Source organism: Lepisosteus platostomus, chromosome 25 (genome assembly GCF_059453375.1).
Source record: "Lepisosteus platostomus isolate fLepPlt1 chromosome 25, fLepPlt1.hap1, whole genome shotgun sequence".
Taxonomy (NCBI): domain Eukaryota; kingdom Metazoa; phylum Chordata; class Actinopteri; order Semionotiformes; family Lepisosteidae; genus Lepisosteus; species Lepisosteus platostomus.
This window is the reverse complement of record NC_142635.1, coordinates 3,971,286-3,986,888: the sequence shown is the minus strand read 5'-3', so window position 1 is coordinate 3,986,888 and position 15,603 is coordinate 3,971,286. Positions and strand designations below refer to the sequence as shown.

Genomic DNA, 15,603 nt, shown 5'->3' with positions numbered 1-15,603 from the left:
AACCGGACAGAACCCGTCCGCGCTAGCAAAGCCACGACCTTGGGTGAGAGGACTCGCAGTCACTGGGAGAGCGACGGCACTGTTGCTGATTCCCATAGGGAGCGCTGCAGTGTGCATGCCAGTGCATGGAGCAAGCTAAACACTATAAATACGGGTCTTCGCTTAGACTGTATCACAATCGAGCAACGCAGGAAAAACAAAGCGTACGTGGTGAGTTACACGTGTACACGCGTGTGCCGCCCTACCTCTTTTCACAAATGGAATTTGTTCCCAGAAGCCCTTTCCTACAGCAACATTTTAAAAAAAAAAATTAAAAAGCAAAACTGCTACTTCCAATATTTCTTATGGGGAAAAATGACGATCCATTCCGGACCCGGAAAATGTCGCTCCTACTTTTACTTTTTTCAGTGAAAAAAAAAAGACAAAAGAAACAACGACTAGCATTCCTACTGTAGTTTGCGATTTCAGGAATAAAATCCTTTGCTTTTTGTGTGATCACACATGTACACAATGTTTAATTTTGTTAACACCTTTAGTGTCCACAATCGAGTCTAAACCTCAGATATTCTCTGGAAAGTAAGAGCGCTCCCGAAGCGAGATGCTTCAGGCGAGCTGGATCAGGCCTTCCGCAGGCCCTGTGCAGCCTCTCGCCAGACTGGTTAGCGGGACGTGCCACCAACACTCGAAACGAGCCTTCCCCTTCTCTCTCGACACTTGGCGGGGGCTTCGAAATTTCTCTTTGTCTATCGCTTCTTCGGAGTTTCGGAATTGGCTTGCGTTATTCGACATGCTTCATCGTATGTCGAACAAAGAGCATACGTTTAAAGAGCTACGGATGTGTTTCGAATGTATTACGCTCAAGGTCGTGTGCTAATATTGCTCAGAAGGAAGACAGGAATCCCGCATGCACACACGCGCACGCAGGCTGCTCCATCGCCTCCGGGCACCGGACGGGAGCGCATCCCTCGCCGGCATTGCTGCCAGCGGCCGGGACGTTTCGGGAGATCCTGCCCTCCTGTCCCAGGGCCACACGACGGCGGCAGAGCGAAGCCCTTTGCCCACGCCCTGCCCAGAGAGGTCGAGCTGCATTTCTAATATCTGGTCCGTCTCCCTCCTTCTCTGAACCACGAGGCACTCAGTGCTGTGCTTTCGTCACGAGTCAAAGACCAGTCAGGTCAGCTGCAGGTGTGGCCTTGGGCCACCAACGTGTTCCACTGACCATCGCAGCCGTGTCGTGGAAGCCGACACCCCGGTCTCTTTCACGAGCCAGCTGGAGCGAGATCCTGGGAATCCCTTAGCTACTGCAGGAACAACCAAACGGGCCGGATGGGCCCTCCTCTCGTTTGGTACTGTTTTCCGTTGCTAAGGGGTGAGTTTTTCCGAAACAGTCCCACCGCAAAGAGGCCTGTTTTGCACACTCCTCAAGAGCACTTCCAGCCTCTGCTGTCCCATGTGGTGGTCCTCATGGACGCAGGGGAGGCAGGCGGCACTGAATAAGGAGTCAGAGCGTGAATCGGTACACTTGAACAGCCCGCCTGCTGGTTCTGCCAATCTAATTTGTGCTTTAAATTTTATTTCACAATCACTCGATTAGGTAACCGTTACAATTATCAGAAGCGCTTAAGATAAACACCTATGTTCCACGGTCTGATGGTACAACATCACTTGCACTTATAGAAACATAGGAGTTTATTCAGATTGTTAACAAATATTCTTCCTACAGACATTCACGACAGGGGTCACTAGAAAATTTCTAAATTACCACCCATCCATAAAAACAGCAACAAAGCTGAGTAATTACAGATCGTCTTTTCAATGATCTATAGGGTTAGTCACACAATAATTAGAACTAAAACAGAGCATTCTCCGTGTTTTAACCGGATTTTAGCTTGCATTTAGAAAAGGTACATTTTGCATACTTAACTTGATTAACTTCTTTTAACAAGTAAAACCAGTAATAAGACAAATTAAAGCATAAGATATATTATAGTCATGTAGGTCGCAGATGATGCCAATATAGGTGGAATAGCAAAGTTTAAACACGTTGATAAGGAAATTCCAAGATTTAAACTAAATTCAAGATTCTGACCCCTGGCAGATGGTGCTTAATGGTTAATGGTGCAGGTGGCAGAAACACAAACTACAGACTTAAGATGGGAAACACTGAGCCTCAAGAAGCTATTGATTACAAAGACTTAAGTATCGCTTTCTAAGAGACAATCTTGGCAAGCAAGAAGGAAGGAACACAACGTTAAGGCACGAAGGTACACATCTAGAATTTAAATTAAAGAATGTTTTTTTGTAAATCGTACAAAGCAGTGCCTCATTCAGAGCATTATGCTCGACTTGCTGCTGTGAAAACAGTCCACAGAAGAAGGTCCTACTTCTGACAGGCTGAAAGAAACACATCTGTTTAGTCCTTCAGTTAGGGGACCCCCATGAAGCATCAAAGGCATTCACAAAGCCAAACCAGCAGACTTCTTCGGTATCGACAGTGGAACACGAGCCAAAGGGCGCAGGTGGAAACTACGGGGGGGGGGTGCAACTAAAACCGAGAGCAAGAGGCACTTCTGTACCCAAAGGGTGGTGGGTGTAGGAAACTAGCTGCTCAGCCATGTTGTTAAAGTCAATACCTTGGCTTCCTGCAAGAAAGAGCTGGGTGAAAGCCTTGGATCAATGAGCTACTATCAAATGAACTACACGCGCCTGGAGTTTTACTGACTGATTATCTAACCTACAGATCAGTCCTCTGAGCACTAGACGGCAGTATAGCCTCTTCCAAAGCCACTCATTTCAATTAGTCATTTAAGTAGTACACTTTACACACATAAGCATGTAGAATAACTTGGGCTCCATTGGGATACAGACTCTTGATCAGGCATCTGTGTTATTCAAAGCAGCGCAGACTGTGGCAATAAATTAGAATGATCATCAGAAATGGATAGAATGTGTCGACAATAGTTCTGCTTTGTCTAAAGGGTTGAGCAATAAAGAAATCAGGAACCTAGAGCTGCGGAAAATTGTGTAAAAACAAGAAAAAGAAATAAGAAAAGGCAGGTAAAGGCAGAGAGCAGCTAAAAGTCACTTTCAGCTCTGTGAAAGAAAGACACCAGTGTGTTACTCTAAAACTAATCATTTCTCATGGGGAAAACAAATGAGTGACAAGTACAACTCCAAAGTATTTTCTTTTCAGTTCTTCACTCTTGACTCAATTAAAACAAACAATAGTGTTGAGCCTCTGTACTTGGAAGGAGCAAAAGGACCGGGACACTGGCTGACAGGTGTCTACAGCTGCTGAGGGGTTAGCTGTTGGGCAATTCGGCTCAAGGAAGAGCTGTGAACACGCAGTCCACGTGTCTCCCTCGGACTCCGAAGCTCAAGGCTGTAGTCTAAAAAGTCAATTTTCATAACGAAAGACTTTTGTGAAAGAGAACCCCCGGTCCAGTGACTCCCGGGGTCTGTAACCCCGGTCCAGTGACTCCCGGGGTCTGTAACCCCGGTCCAGTGACTCCAGGGGTCTGTAACCCCGGTCCAGTGACTCCAGGGGTCTGTAACCCCGGTCCAGTGACTCCAGGGGCCTGTAACCCTGGTCCAGTGACTCCAGGGGCCTGTAACCCCGGTCCAGTGACTCCAGGGGTCTGTAACCCCGGTCCAGTGACTCCAGGGGTCTGTAACCCTGGTCCCGGAGAGCCTCAGTCCATCAGGGTTTGTAACTAATCTTTAAATTATCAGTTTCTAAGATAAGATCACTTTATTGGCCATATACAATTTCTTGCATTCGGAATTTGTCTTTTCGCATACCCCAGCTTGGTCTCCATGAGACAGGGAGAGAAGCTGGGGGTCAGAGCGCAGGGTCTGCCATTTATACGGCACCCCTGGAGCAGCTGGGGTTCAGGGCCTTGCTCAGGGGCCCAACAGAGTAGGATTCCTCTGCCGGCCGTGGGATTTGAACTGGCAACCTTCCAGCCACAGGCACAGATCCTGAGACACAGAGCCACAGCTCCGCCCCTAAAGGTCTGGAGCTTTACATTAAGTAACTTAAACGTCACAGGAAACCTAAAGGACCAGTGTTCCCCTCACTGAAGCGTTACTTGCCCAACTGAACAACTGCTTAAACAGGTGTCCCTCGACTTTAAATAACAGATGATTTAGGGTGACCTAGAAGAATATCTGGATCGGGGCTCTCCAGGACCAGCACTGGAGACCCCTGGCCACGGGTCGGCACCTGAACTCGAGGTTAGGAGCCCAGAAAATGATTTGATCACAAGAAACTCCAGATCCTAGCCACCGCCGGCAACCACAACAGAATCCAGGGCTTGGAAAAGCCCGACTAAGATATACTAGCTACGTGAGCCAACAGAAGAGCTACAGAGGCTTAACGGCCTCTCCTCACCAACTTATGGTCTGATGTTTCGATCTCAGGGAGGCAATTCCTTCAGACCGCGAGAGGGCGCAGGACTGCCGCAGCTGGTCAATACGGCACGGAGCATCAATAAGCACACGTTTCTGTCTGCACTTCTGTCCTTGGGAATAACCCAAGATCACACCGGTAGGAGCTCTCCCGCCACCTCCTAGTAAACCCACCCACTGGCAAATCGCCGTTTAAGAGCCCATATGGGTTCCAACCGTCCCTGCTTGGGCTATCATGGGAACCAGCCGACGATCCCGCAGTTCACAGAGAGGCTCGAGGCCTCGAGGGAGTACGGCGCGCGATCCGAGCGAATCTCCGGGCAGCGGCCCAGCGGCAGAAGCCCCCCCCCCCTTCTTTATCCGGGACGGCGTGTTTGGCACTGGACGCGACACCTCCCGACCCCGGCTACCATCCCCCGGGAGTTGGCTCTGCACTTTTCCAGGACCTTGTAAGGGCCGAGCGTCGTCAGCTATCGCGTACACCTCCCACGGTCACCGGGGGGGCAGCGGACCTCCTCGGCGTTCCCCGTCTCCTTGCTCGCGCCCGCTTCGACGAGACGCCGACGTCCCATTTACCAGTCTGGCAGTGCCAGTGGAGGGTCCAGTCCAGCCTGCAATACTTGGTGCGTGGGCGAGGGAGGGGGTCCGGAAGAACAAACATGGATCCCTGCCGGCAGCGCGGGTGCCCTTGATTGAGCAGGTCTTTCCAGTCTGGCTACCCGTCCCGGCACTGGGAGACGTCCGAGGATCGGCCAATGAGAGGTGTGGGTGTGGGTGTGGGTGGGGGTGTGGGTGGGGGTCCCGTCACGCTCAGACCGGGTCCGAGTCACGTCAAGCCGCGGCTAGGGGCAACCCCAACATTCGCACGCGGTGTCTCAGACATCGCCTCACTCCGCGCGGACTAGGTCAGGACGCCTGTCCATCAGACCAGCGGATGTCCACTCTGACAGCCCGTCGAGGGCCCGAGCGGCTTCACGAGCTTCGCTCCGCCGCGTCAGCGCTCCGTCGCCGAGCTTCGCAGGGTCTGATCGCTCAGATCCTCCGTACAACTATTTCCTTTTCCTAAAAAGAGATTCTGTCGTCATCATCGGAGCTTCTATCGCCAGAGCTCCGTCACAGCGGAGTGTTTTTCAGCTCACTTGCGGTTACTGGCGGCTATAAACGTTTTTTTTGCCCAGTGGTGATATTTTCGGCTCCTCAACCGGTCCTTCTTTTTTCCCTCGGCCAGGAGCTGCCTCCTTATTTCCTCTCAAGCGTCTTTTGGGGGTTACTTGTTTCCCTTCAGATCCCTGGCTGTAGTTCTGCAGCTTATGCTGTACCCAACCTCCTCCCTGGTACGTCACGACACTGGCAGGTTAATGGGCTTCTGGGAAAACTGGCCCTGACGTGAGTGTGTCTGTGTTGTCTATGTGCCTGTTGCTTGCTGGGATTGGCTGTGGCGCCCCCGCAACTCTGAGCTGGATACAGCGGCTTGAAAACAGGTAGATGGATTCAAGGCAGGGATAACCTCATCAAAAACAGCCCGAGTGCCATACATGGGAATATTCTGTATAGTACACGTACGCTGTACACAGTGATCACTTCTAAACGTTCATTCGTGGTAATAACAGAAAGTGACCAGAGCTGTACTCGCAATACAAAAGCTTCTCGACAAACGGCTTGGGTTTGGAGCACTAGGAGGGAAAAGCCTTATGTGTCTTCCTGGGTGTCATCTCAGGAAAACGAATCGAAGCTCATTTCAGGCCTTCGCTGAGCTGCGAAGTCCTCGCTTCCTCTATACGTACTGACAGGCGAGGGAGTAATCAGAGCCCGGCCTTTACCGGACATCCCGGAATTCGACCCTCATGATCCCGATCTAATTCCAGGTGTGCGGAGTCGGCGGCGGCTCACCTGTAGGACTTGTTGCCATCCTTCGTCCCGTGTTCGTCCTCGTCGTTCGAGAGGTCGTAGGGGTCGGCCGTGTGGTGCTGTGGGCAAAGGACAGAGGTCAGGCGGACGGGAGCATCCGGCGGGAAAAGACCGCTGACGCAGACCGACGCGTTAAACCCATGCTCGCTGGTCGCGGGGGCTCAGGCTATTCTCATTGGAAGGGGGGGCGATGGCGAACTCTTCTACGGCCATGGCGAGACAGGGAAGGCGCTTCGGAAGCAGCGCGGCTCTGAGGGGCCCCGCGGATATCTCAGCGGGGAGACGTCCTCAGTGCTGATGTTCAGGCCTTTGCAGGTGGTTTTGAAACCCCAGCCGCAGCCGGAACAGCCTTCTCAGCACAGACGGCAAGCGAGAAACGTAAGAACGGTTCAGCGGCCGAGCGTTCCTCAGGGCCTTTGCCAGCCTAAATGATGAACCGCCATGTTATAAATCATAATAAACAATAACTCCTTACACTTCTAGAGCTCTTTTCTGGACACTCCACTCAAAGCTCTTTACAGTTAATGGGGATCCCCTCCACCAACCCCAGTGTGCAGCCCCACCTGGATGATGCTCCAGTCCTCTCCCCACACACCAGCTCTCAGTGGGGAGGAGAGCAGAGTGATGAAGCCAGTTCAGAGATGGGGGTTATTAGGAGGCCATGACTGGTAAAGGCCAGGGGGAAATCTGGCCAGGACCACAGAGAGTCAGGACCTCGGTTTTACGTCTCATTCAAAGGACAGCGCCTTTTAACAGTGTAGTGTCCCCATCAGCACAACAGCTGGCCAGTCTGGTTTCTTCTACACGAAAAAGCCAGGTCGAGCTGAATTCTGCAAACGCAATAAAATCGCTAACAGAGCGCTGTGGTCTACCACAGGGAGTGTGGAATTCCAGTCCAGGGAGGTGGAGCCCCGGATTTGCAGTGCTAAATGAAAGTCTTCGTTTTTTTACTACTGGGCTCAGTTTTGGTCACCCCAGGGCAAAAAGGGATATCATTGCCTTAGAAAGAGTTCAAAGGAGGGCAACAAGCACGACACCTGGTTTCTGTGATTTTTCACTGTACTAAATTTGTTTCCTCTAGAACAAAAATGTAGAGAAGGGGTATAGATAGGGTTAGGACAGGGGACTATTCATATGAAATATAAACAACACCTATGGTAAGTATTGACTTAACACTAGAAAGCACCACTGATATTCCTGAATTTCATAATAATGTAGTATTTATTTTCACTTTGTTTTATTATTTGTGCATTTCTCTGCTATTATGCAAATATTTCCAAATTTACAGACATAATTCCTCTTTTGCACATTTTGTCAAAAAGTCTTAAAGCGAAGTCCGTTAAACGACGGTTTGCTGTAATTCATGCACAGAGCCAATATCAGTTTTGAATGAAGCACAAAATTGTAAACTTTGTGAAAGTACTGTAAGTCGCAAACTACTGGTCTCACTATGGGCAAGAGCAAGAGTTTGTGAGAATCGAACATGAAGAAGCCCTTCCTGCTCACTAGTCCCTGTAATGACTGATGTAATGGGATGGACGAGCGAATTAGTACAGGTTGTGCAGCAGATACTTCACCGCAGAAATGCTCCAGCGTGATCTGCAGAGTTAACAAGTAGTATTTGTCTGAACCGCCCCGAAGTCAAAAGGAATATTTCTACTGGATTAAAAGAGCTGGATTCACAAGCCTGCTTGTTAAAGTGTAATAGAGCAGCTTCACCTCACTGGAAGTTTTGTTGCCTCGTTCTAAATTGTTGAGTTGGAAGTTTTACAAGTTACTACGTGACTTTTACTTTCATTGTTGTCTGAAATGCACTCATCAGTGCTGATTCTTTCTAACCCCCGAAATATGAAAATTGTGAGGAAGTTCCCTTTTAACCATTCTGGGATGGTTTGGGCTGCTTCTGTTCACTGAATAAACTCTCTCGGATCTGAGTGGACAGGTGTTCATTAAGAGAAGCCTTTCTGATTGCCCTGCTCAGAGGAGAGAGATCAGCTCCATAAGACAAACGGCAGTCAATTAGAACTGACCCTGCCACATAGGCAGAGAAGAGGACCGATACTAAATGACTCATTTTTCATTTCGTCTCACAGGCAAAAAATAGGACAAACACATTTTCACTCCCAAAACGCAAAATGTCACGTTTTGTAGAGCTTTTGTCCAAAATCTGATGATAATGAAACTAAATCATTGTAATAATCAGTAGCCGAACTACAACGTTTCTTTAATCCCTGACTTTTTGATGCACCATGTGCAGTAAGAGCAACCAAAATGGGCCACTAAACTACTACCAGGCATGACAGAGACGCACTACAAAGGGTTGCAGCAAGGATGTGATCTACCCTCCATCGGTGAGATTCACACCATCCGCTGTCGCAAAATAAAGCCCGATCCGTCATTCAGGACCCCAGCCATCCCGGCCACAAACTGTTCCCCCCCTGCGCTCTGGCCAGCGGTACAGCACTGTTAAAGCACAGACCACTACACTCCAGAACAGCTGCAGAGCGCATCCTCAACAGCTAACTGTGCAGTGCCTCACAGCTCAATGCACCCCTGCGCTCTGCACTTGCTCCTGTTGTTACTTTTATTGTGTACTGTGTACACTGCGTGGTGTCGTGTGCTGTACTGTGTACGTCCCGAGAGATCAGGGGGAATAAGAATTCCGATGTAGATGTACATACGGCAACAAACTCCTCTACTCTACTATAGTCAAACATATTATGGTCAGTTAAAGATTCGATTTAAATAAGAGCTCAGCTGAGGTGAAATATAGAAGTTACTGAGGCCCCAAAACACAGGACTATGCAATCTTAGACTACAGTTTTTTTAGTTAATTAAACTGTGCTTATTAAACAATTCAAGTACTGATCCACAAAGGGTTCGGTGCTGATTTACCACCTTGAATTAGTTCAGCGTTGCCTGTGCCCTGGAACTCGTTAATGAATTAAGACACTCGTGGCCAGCCTTGTGATAACTGGCTCGGGAGCAGCAGTCACCTGTCCTCCGGCCGCCAGGTGAGCCAGGATGAGCGCATCACTTCCTGCCGCGAGGCTGTGCCCGCCCACCCCCACGGCCCCCGTCGCCCGCGGCAACACCGATTTCTTCTTCCGCCCACGCTTGGAGGGCGTCTGCATGGCCACCTGGGCGGAGCCCGACTGGGCCACCTCCTCCGTCTTCGGCTTGTCTGGGGAGACAGAAGGGGGGGATGAGCGCACGTGGACACACAGTGCAGGACGAACAGCCTGAAGCCCATAGCGGCCCTAACATGCAAACTCCACACATAAGACCCCCCCGTCCAGATGAGAACCCACATTTATACCCGGCACGAAATCCATCTCATCACCTGGCGTTTGCCCATCGCTGCGAACTTCAACCTTTCACCTGTCGGTAACAAGAGCCTTCATATACTGTCCTGAGCTGACCAGCTTCGCAGCACTATAACGACCTTGCAGATACATTCAAGCTACAAGAGCTGAGAGAGAAGACACTCCTGTGCTCTTGTGGCAAACATTGAAATATTACAAAATATTTATAAAAGTATAAAATAAAGCGCTTTAGCGATCCAAACTGCTAAAAATTCAGGCTGCTTGCTCCAGCCAAACGCCCTTTTCCGCAACTCCTGTTTAACCTATACCAGTCCATTTCTGTGTTTAATTATTCTTCCCAAAACGAAGACAAACATGTGACTAGACTCCTTTTGGCAAGGTTTCCTGTTTCCTGCGGTTTAAAGTGTTTTTTGCATGTCCGAGGAAATCGAGAACCTGCCTTTCGTCTGTCAGGACACCTCTTGACAGCCCGTCTCTATCAGCTCCAGCTCGACCTGCAGGGCTGTCTTTGACTATACGACTATAGTAACCTCTGACACCTGAAGAAGGCTCCACGGCCGAAACGCTGTGTTTCTTTTCTTCTCTTGTTTCGTGGAATAAACCTGTTTCTTGCTCCTTTGCAGCCTGCGCATGCTGACGCAGCTCCCTACTTGAACTACCTGATCAGAAAAACGCTTCTTCCTGGGGAGGGTGGGCGAGACCCTAAACTCTGGGGGACCCCAGTGCCCCGACGCCGCGCTGGTGGGTTCGGGAGAAACCCGGGCGCGGCAGACTTCAGAGACTGCCGAAGTGGGAACCGGGCGCCGTGAGGCCCAGCCCCGCTCTCCGACGGAGGCTCGGCGGAGATAAAGGGGCGCCCAGGTGGCCCCCCATCGGGAAAAGGCCTTGCTTTAGTCCGGAATAGGCTCCTCCAAAGCAACGCGCGCGCACACACACACACACTCCTCCTCTCGCCTGCCGTCCTGCGTACCGCTGGGGGTCTGGGGGTGCAGCGCGGACACGATCATGGTCGTGGTGGGGTGCCCCGTGATGAAGGACTGCGAGGAGGAGGGCGGGCTGGACACCAGGGCCCCCGAGGGGGTAGTGATCACCAATCCCGCTGTGGAGAGAGAGAGAAAGAGAGAAGGGGGGCGTTAGCTAACTCTTTTCACACTGGGACAGCGGGGGGGTCTACCGTGGTAAAGTTCGATGCCCTGTCTGGGGGGCACAGAGGTCAGCTTGGGAGGTTTACAAAAAGAAAGAAAAAACGCCAGTCTGGACTGGAAAAAGGGGGCGTCTGTGACAGCGGGGTCCAGACTGGACTGGAAAAAGGGGGCGTCTGTGACAGGGGGGTGCAGTTACCTGCCGTCATGATCCCAGTGGAGGGCACGGGCACCACCGTGATGTTCTGGGAAGTGTGTGGTGGGTGGAGGTGCGCCCCGCCGAGCGAGGGGCCGCTGCCCCCCTCCTGCTTGGTCCCCCGCCCGGCGGTCCCACCCGACCCCGTCTCCATGGTGACCGCCGGCCCGGGCACTGTGAGCACGGCCGTCGGGTAGTGGCCCGAGGATCCGTGAGGAAACGAGGACGACTTGTCCGGAGCCAGCTGCTCCTTCATCTTGTTGATGAACATGGCGTTCTCGATCTGACAGAGAGCAACACTGAGTTAGTACAGACACTGACTGGACCCTCCAGCACATTAACACTGCAGTGTCGTTAATCTCCGCCACCCCTTGTAGCTCCTATCCTGCTCGGCGATCTCCTCCTGTCCTCGAAGCTCCTATCCTGCTCGGCGATCTCCTCCTGCCCTCGAAGCTCCTATCCTGCTCAGCGATCTTCCGTCTTCGAAGCTCCTATCCTGCTCAGCGATCTCCCGTCTTCGAAGCTCCTATCCTGCTCAGCGATCTCCCGTCTTCGAAGCTCCTATCCTGCTCAGCAATCTCCTGCCCTCGAAGCTCCTATCCTGCTCGGCGATCTCCGCCGGCCTCTCGCTACTCCTATCCTGCTCGGCGATCTCCTCCTGCCCTCGAAGCTCCTATCCTGCTCGGCGATCTCCTCCTGCCCTCGAAGCTCCTATCCTGCTCGGCGATCTCCTCCTGCCCTCGAAGCTCCTATCCTGCTCGGCGATCTCCTCCTGCCCTCGAAGCTCCTATCCTGCTCGGCGATCTCCTCCTGCCCTCGAAGCTCCTATCCTGCTCGGCGATCTCCTCCTGCCCTCGAAGCTCCTATCCTGCTCGGCGATCTCCTCCTGTCCTCGAAGCTCCTATCCTGCTCGGCGATCTCCTCCTGCCCTCGAAGCTCCTATCCTGCTCGGCGATCTCCTCCTGCCCTCGAAGCTCCTATCCTGCTCGGCGATCTCCTCCTGCCCTCGAAGCTCCTATCCTGCTCGGCGATCTCCTCCTGCCCTCGAAGCTCCTATCCTGCTCGGCGATCTCCTCCTGCCCTCGAAGCTCCTATCCTGCTCGGCGATCTCCTCCTGTCCTCGAAGCTCCTATCCTGCTCGGCGATCTCCTCCTGCCCTCGAAGCTCCTATCCTGCTCGGCGATCTCCGCCGGCCTCTCGCTACTCCTCAACATTCCCTTCCCTGGGATCAAGCCCTTGGATTCCCCAGGCACCGCGACAGGAACACATCAAAAAGCCCGCAGCCAGCAAGCGGCTCAACCGAAGGGACCGATCGCCCCAGTGACTGAACGCGCATCGCGTGACAGAAGAGACCCCCAGAATCACGGCTGAGAGCCGAGAGCCTCTCTCGGCGATCTGCGCCCTTCTGCGCGACAGGCAGGCCCGAACTGTGCGCAGTGTTCCCACGGGTGAGCCATCCAGGGAGCTCCGGTCTCAACACAAGCTCTCCCGGGTCTTCCTCCCGCACCGAGCATGCCACCGACCTCCTCTTCCTGCTCTCAGACGCCCTGCGTGCTGCCTAACCACGTGCGTCCGATCAGACACGCCTCCACCGAGGGCCCGATCCCTTGCGCGGCAGGAAGAGTTCGACCCACGGCCCTGGCCCTGACGTACCCCAGTCTTTCCAGTCCCGAAGGAATCTGACCAGCGGCAGAGGACTGCGATACTCTCTTAACGGCAATGCAGATCTCAGCTGGGGTGTAAACAGATTCGCAGAGCCCTTCCGCAGACAGATGTGCTGGCTGTACGCAGCGGCAGGAACGATCAAAATTAAAGCCATACAGTTACCTGTCCTTGCACTGCGGGAACTGGAGACCAGAAGTACGAGGAGTTAAAATGGGAATCTTCCATCATTCCTGCAATTAACAGAAATCCATTAACGCAAAGGGCCTGATTAACACAGGGAGCTCTCTCTAAGAAAGAGCTTTCATTCGAACAGTCAGAATTCAAGCAGGGTCCAATTTCAACAGAAGAGATATTGGGGACCAAAGCAGCTGGTCTGGTAAAAACTTGGAAAGGGAAATACTTGAATGCTTACGTACTTGAATACTTGAGAGAAGGCTGTTATTTCAAATGGATCTGAAAGAAAAATCAAGTGTGTATCAGGATTTACTGGGATATTTACCCAGATATAGGATGTAAGTCATTGAAACTCCAGAGCTCAGTCAACTTGAAGTTCTGTGCTCGCAGAAACCCGGACGCAACTTGTTTCTCTTGTGATTCTAGTCACAACCTGGATTTCGGCTGTAAACACACGCAGAAAGCATTTGCCCAAAGGGTGGCGGGAGGGTGGAACAAGCTGCCCAGCCATGTTGTTAAGGCCCATACCCTGCCTTCTTTCAAGAAACAGCTGGATGAGACCACTGCATCAATCAATTAACTACCAAACGAGCAAGATGGGCCAAATGGCCTCACAGCTGGACCTTTCCCCTATAATAATTAATAATAATAATAATAATAATAATAATTCCTTATACTTATATAGTGGTTTTTCTGGACACTCCACTCAAAGCTCTTTACAGGTAATGGGGATCCCCTCCACCACCCCCAGTGTGCAGCCCCACCTGGATGATGCTCCAGTCCTCTCCCCACACACCAGCTCTCAGTGGGGAGGAGAGCAGAGTGATGAAGCCAGTACAGAGAGGAGGGTTATTAGGAGGCCATGACTGGTAAAGGCCAGGGGGAAATTTGGCCAAGATGCCGGGATTACACCCCTACTCTTTTTGAGAGACGGCCCTGGGATTTTTAATGACCACAGAGAGTCAGGGCCTCGGATTTACATCTCATTCGAAGGACGGTGTCTGTTCACAGTATAGTGTCCCCGTCACCATTCTGGGGCATTAGGACCTCAGGGTGAGCGGCCCCTGCTGGTCCCACTAACACCTCTTCCAGCAGCAGCCTTAGCTTTCCCAGGAGGTCTCCCATCCAGGTACTGGCCAGGCTCCCACCTGCTGAGTTTCAGTGGGGCTGCCAGCTGGGAGCTGGAGGGCGACATGGCTGCTGGCATATTCCTACGTTGTTTTTAATGTTCTTTAAGTTAAAAGGGTTGGACCAATCAGCAATCGTCCTTTAGATTGTCAGTGCATCATTATAAAACCGCCATCAGTCATTAAACAAAACCACCTCCGAATTTCAATCTGAGTGTATCCGATAATCGGATCTGAAGATGGTGGACGTCTTACTATTAAAGGTTAAACTACAACGCTATTCTTATATTTTGGGGTTAGAACCAATCAGCACTGACGAGTGCATTCCAAACCACAATGTAAAAAAAGCCTTATTACACTGTAAACAAGCAGGCTTGTGAATACACCTCTTTTATTCCAACAGAAATAAGGCTTTCATTTTCGAGACTCCGCTGACAAATACTTCTCGTTAACTCTGCCTGCAGATCACGCTGGAGCATTTCTGCGGTGCAATGTCTCCTGCACAACCTGTACCTATTCGCTCGTCCATCACAGCACATCAGTCAGCACAGCGATCAGCGCTTCACATCGCGGTTCGTGGGGACTCAAGTGCGAGTTTGTGACGACATGGCGACTCACAGTACTTTCACACGGCTCGTGATTTTGTGCTTTATTTGAAACCTGTACATTTCTTCTCCAACGCCGAAGAATTTGTTTGGGTTACCAAGATGTAATACCAGGCCTGAAAACTTGGGACTGCAGTTCCCCTCTATTATGATTTCTACAGCTGTCTGGACTGTATTGATGCTCACACTGGGGTTCCCCGAGGACAGAAGTGCCATCTTTAGGAAGGCAATTCATGCAGGACATTACATTACCACAATGCAAGCAAACACTATTTAACACACTGACTAGCAAGGCCTTATCAGATCATAAAGAATGGTTCATTATGTTAACTAGAAATAAAAAAGCTATTTTATTTCTTTATCGTTGTCCACCACACGTGTGACAGCTGTGATCCAGCCCCCAGGAGACACACTGCTATTGTATCACCTGTGTGCTCAGCGCGTTCCCCACAGCTGTGTGAGCTGGCAACAGCACCACCTGCTGGGCAGGGCGAAGCGGTGTAGGACTGGTGTCCTATCCCAGGTGGAATCGGATACACAAGCCAGGCCAAACGAGGGCTTGATGAGCTTGGAGGCTTCCATAACTTAAGACAGACTTTAGTGCTAATAGTTAATTTGTATCAGAAGCCTGCATCCACCACTCTTTCCAAAATCCTTTTCATAATATACGTGGCTGCACGTCATGCATGCATCCATTTTCTGAACCTCTTTATTCAGGACAGGGTAATGGAGGAGTCGGAGTCTATCCCAGCAAGCAACTACTATTCATCGACTTCAGCTCAGCTTTTAACACTATCATCCCAGAGAAACTAGTCAAGATACTCAGTGCACTGGGTCTCAACACCACCCTCTGCAACTGGATTCGGGACTTTCTGACAGGCAGACCTCAGGCTGTCAGGCTTGGAAACCACACCTCGGGCACACTAACTCTGAACACTGGGGTCCCCCAGGGGTGTGTGCTTAGTCTATTGCTCTACTCCCTCTATACCCACGACTGTAAGGCCAAACACAACACCAACTCCATCATCAAATTTGCCGATGACACCACAG

At 51.2% G+C, this 15,603-nt stretch overlaps 1 protein-coding gene across 10 annotated transcripts in view; it reads right to left on the bottom strand.

Annotated features, from left to right (window-relative positions):
* znf384b (zinc finger protein 384 b) overlaps window positions 1–15,603 on the bottom strand; it is a 32,505-nt gene that overhangs the window by 11,315 nt on the left and 5,587 nt on the right. For 9 of the 10 annotated variants that reach the window (XM_088618860.1, XM_088618854.1, XM_088618856.1 and 6 more), the window contains exons 2-7: window positions 13,064–13,100; window positions 12,810–12,877; window positions 10,986–11,265; window positions 10,615–10,743; window positions 9,315–9,502; window positions 6,301–6,377 (exon numbers count right to left, since the gene is read on the bottom strand). In XM_088618860.1, the coding sequence (XP_088474986.1) occupies window positions 6,301–6,377; window positions 9,315–9,502; window positions 10,615–10,743; window positions 10,986–11,265; window positions 12,810–12,875 (740 nt within the window). In that variant the 5' untranslated portion in view covers window positions 12,876–12,877; window positions 13,064–13,100. The remainder of the gene's footprint in view (window positions 1–6,300; window positions 6,378–9,314; window positions 9,503–10,614; window positions 10,744–10,985; window positions 11,266–12,809; window positions 12,878–13,063; window positions 13,101–15,603) is intronic. The other variant, XM_088618855.1, reaches the window with a different exon arrangement.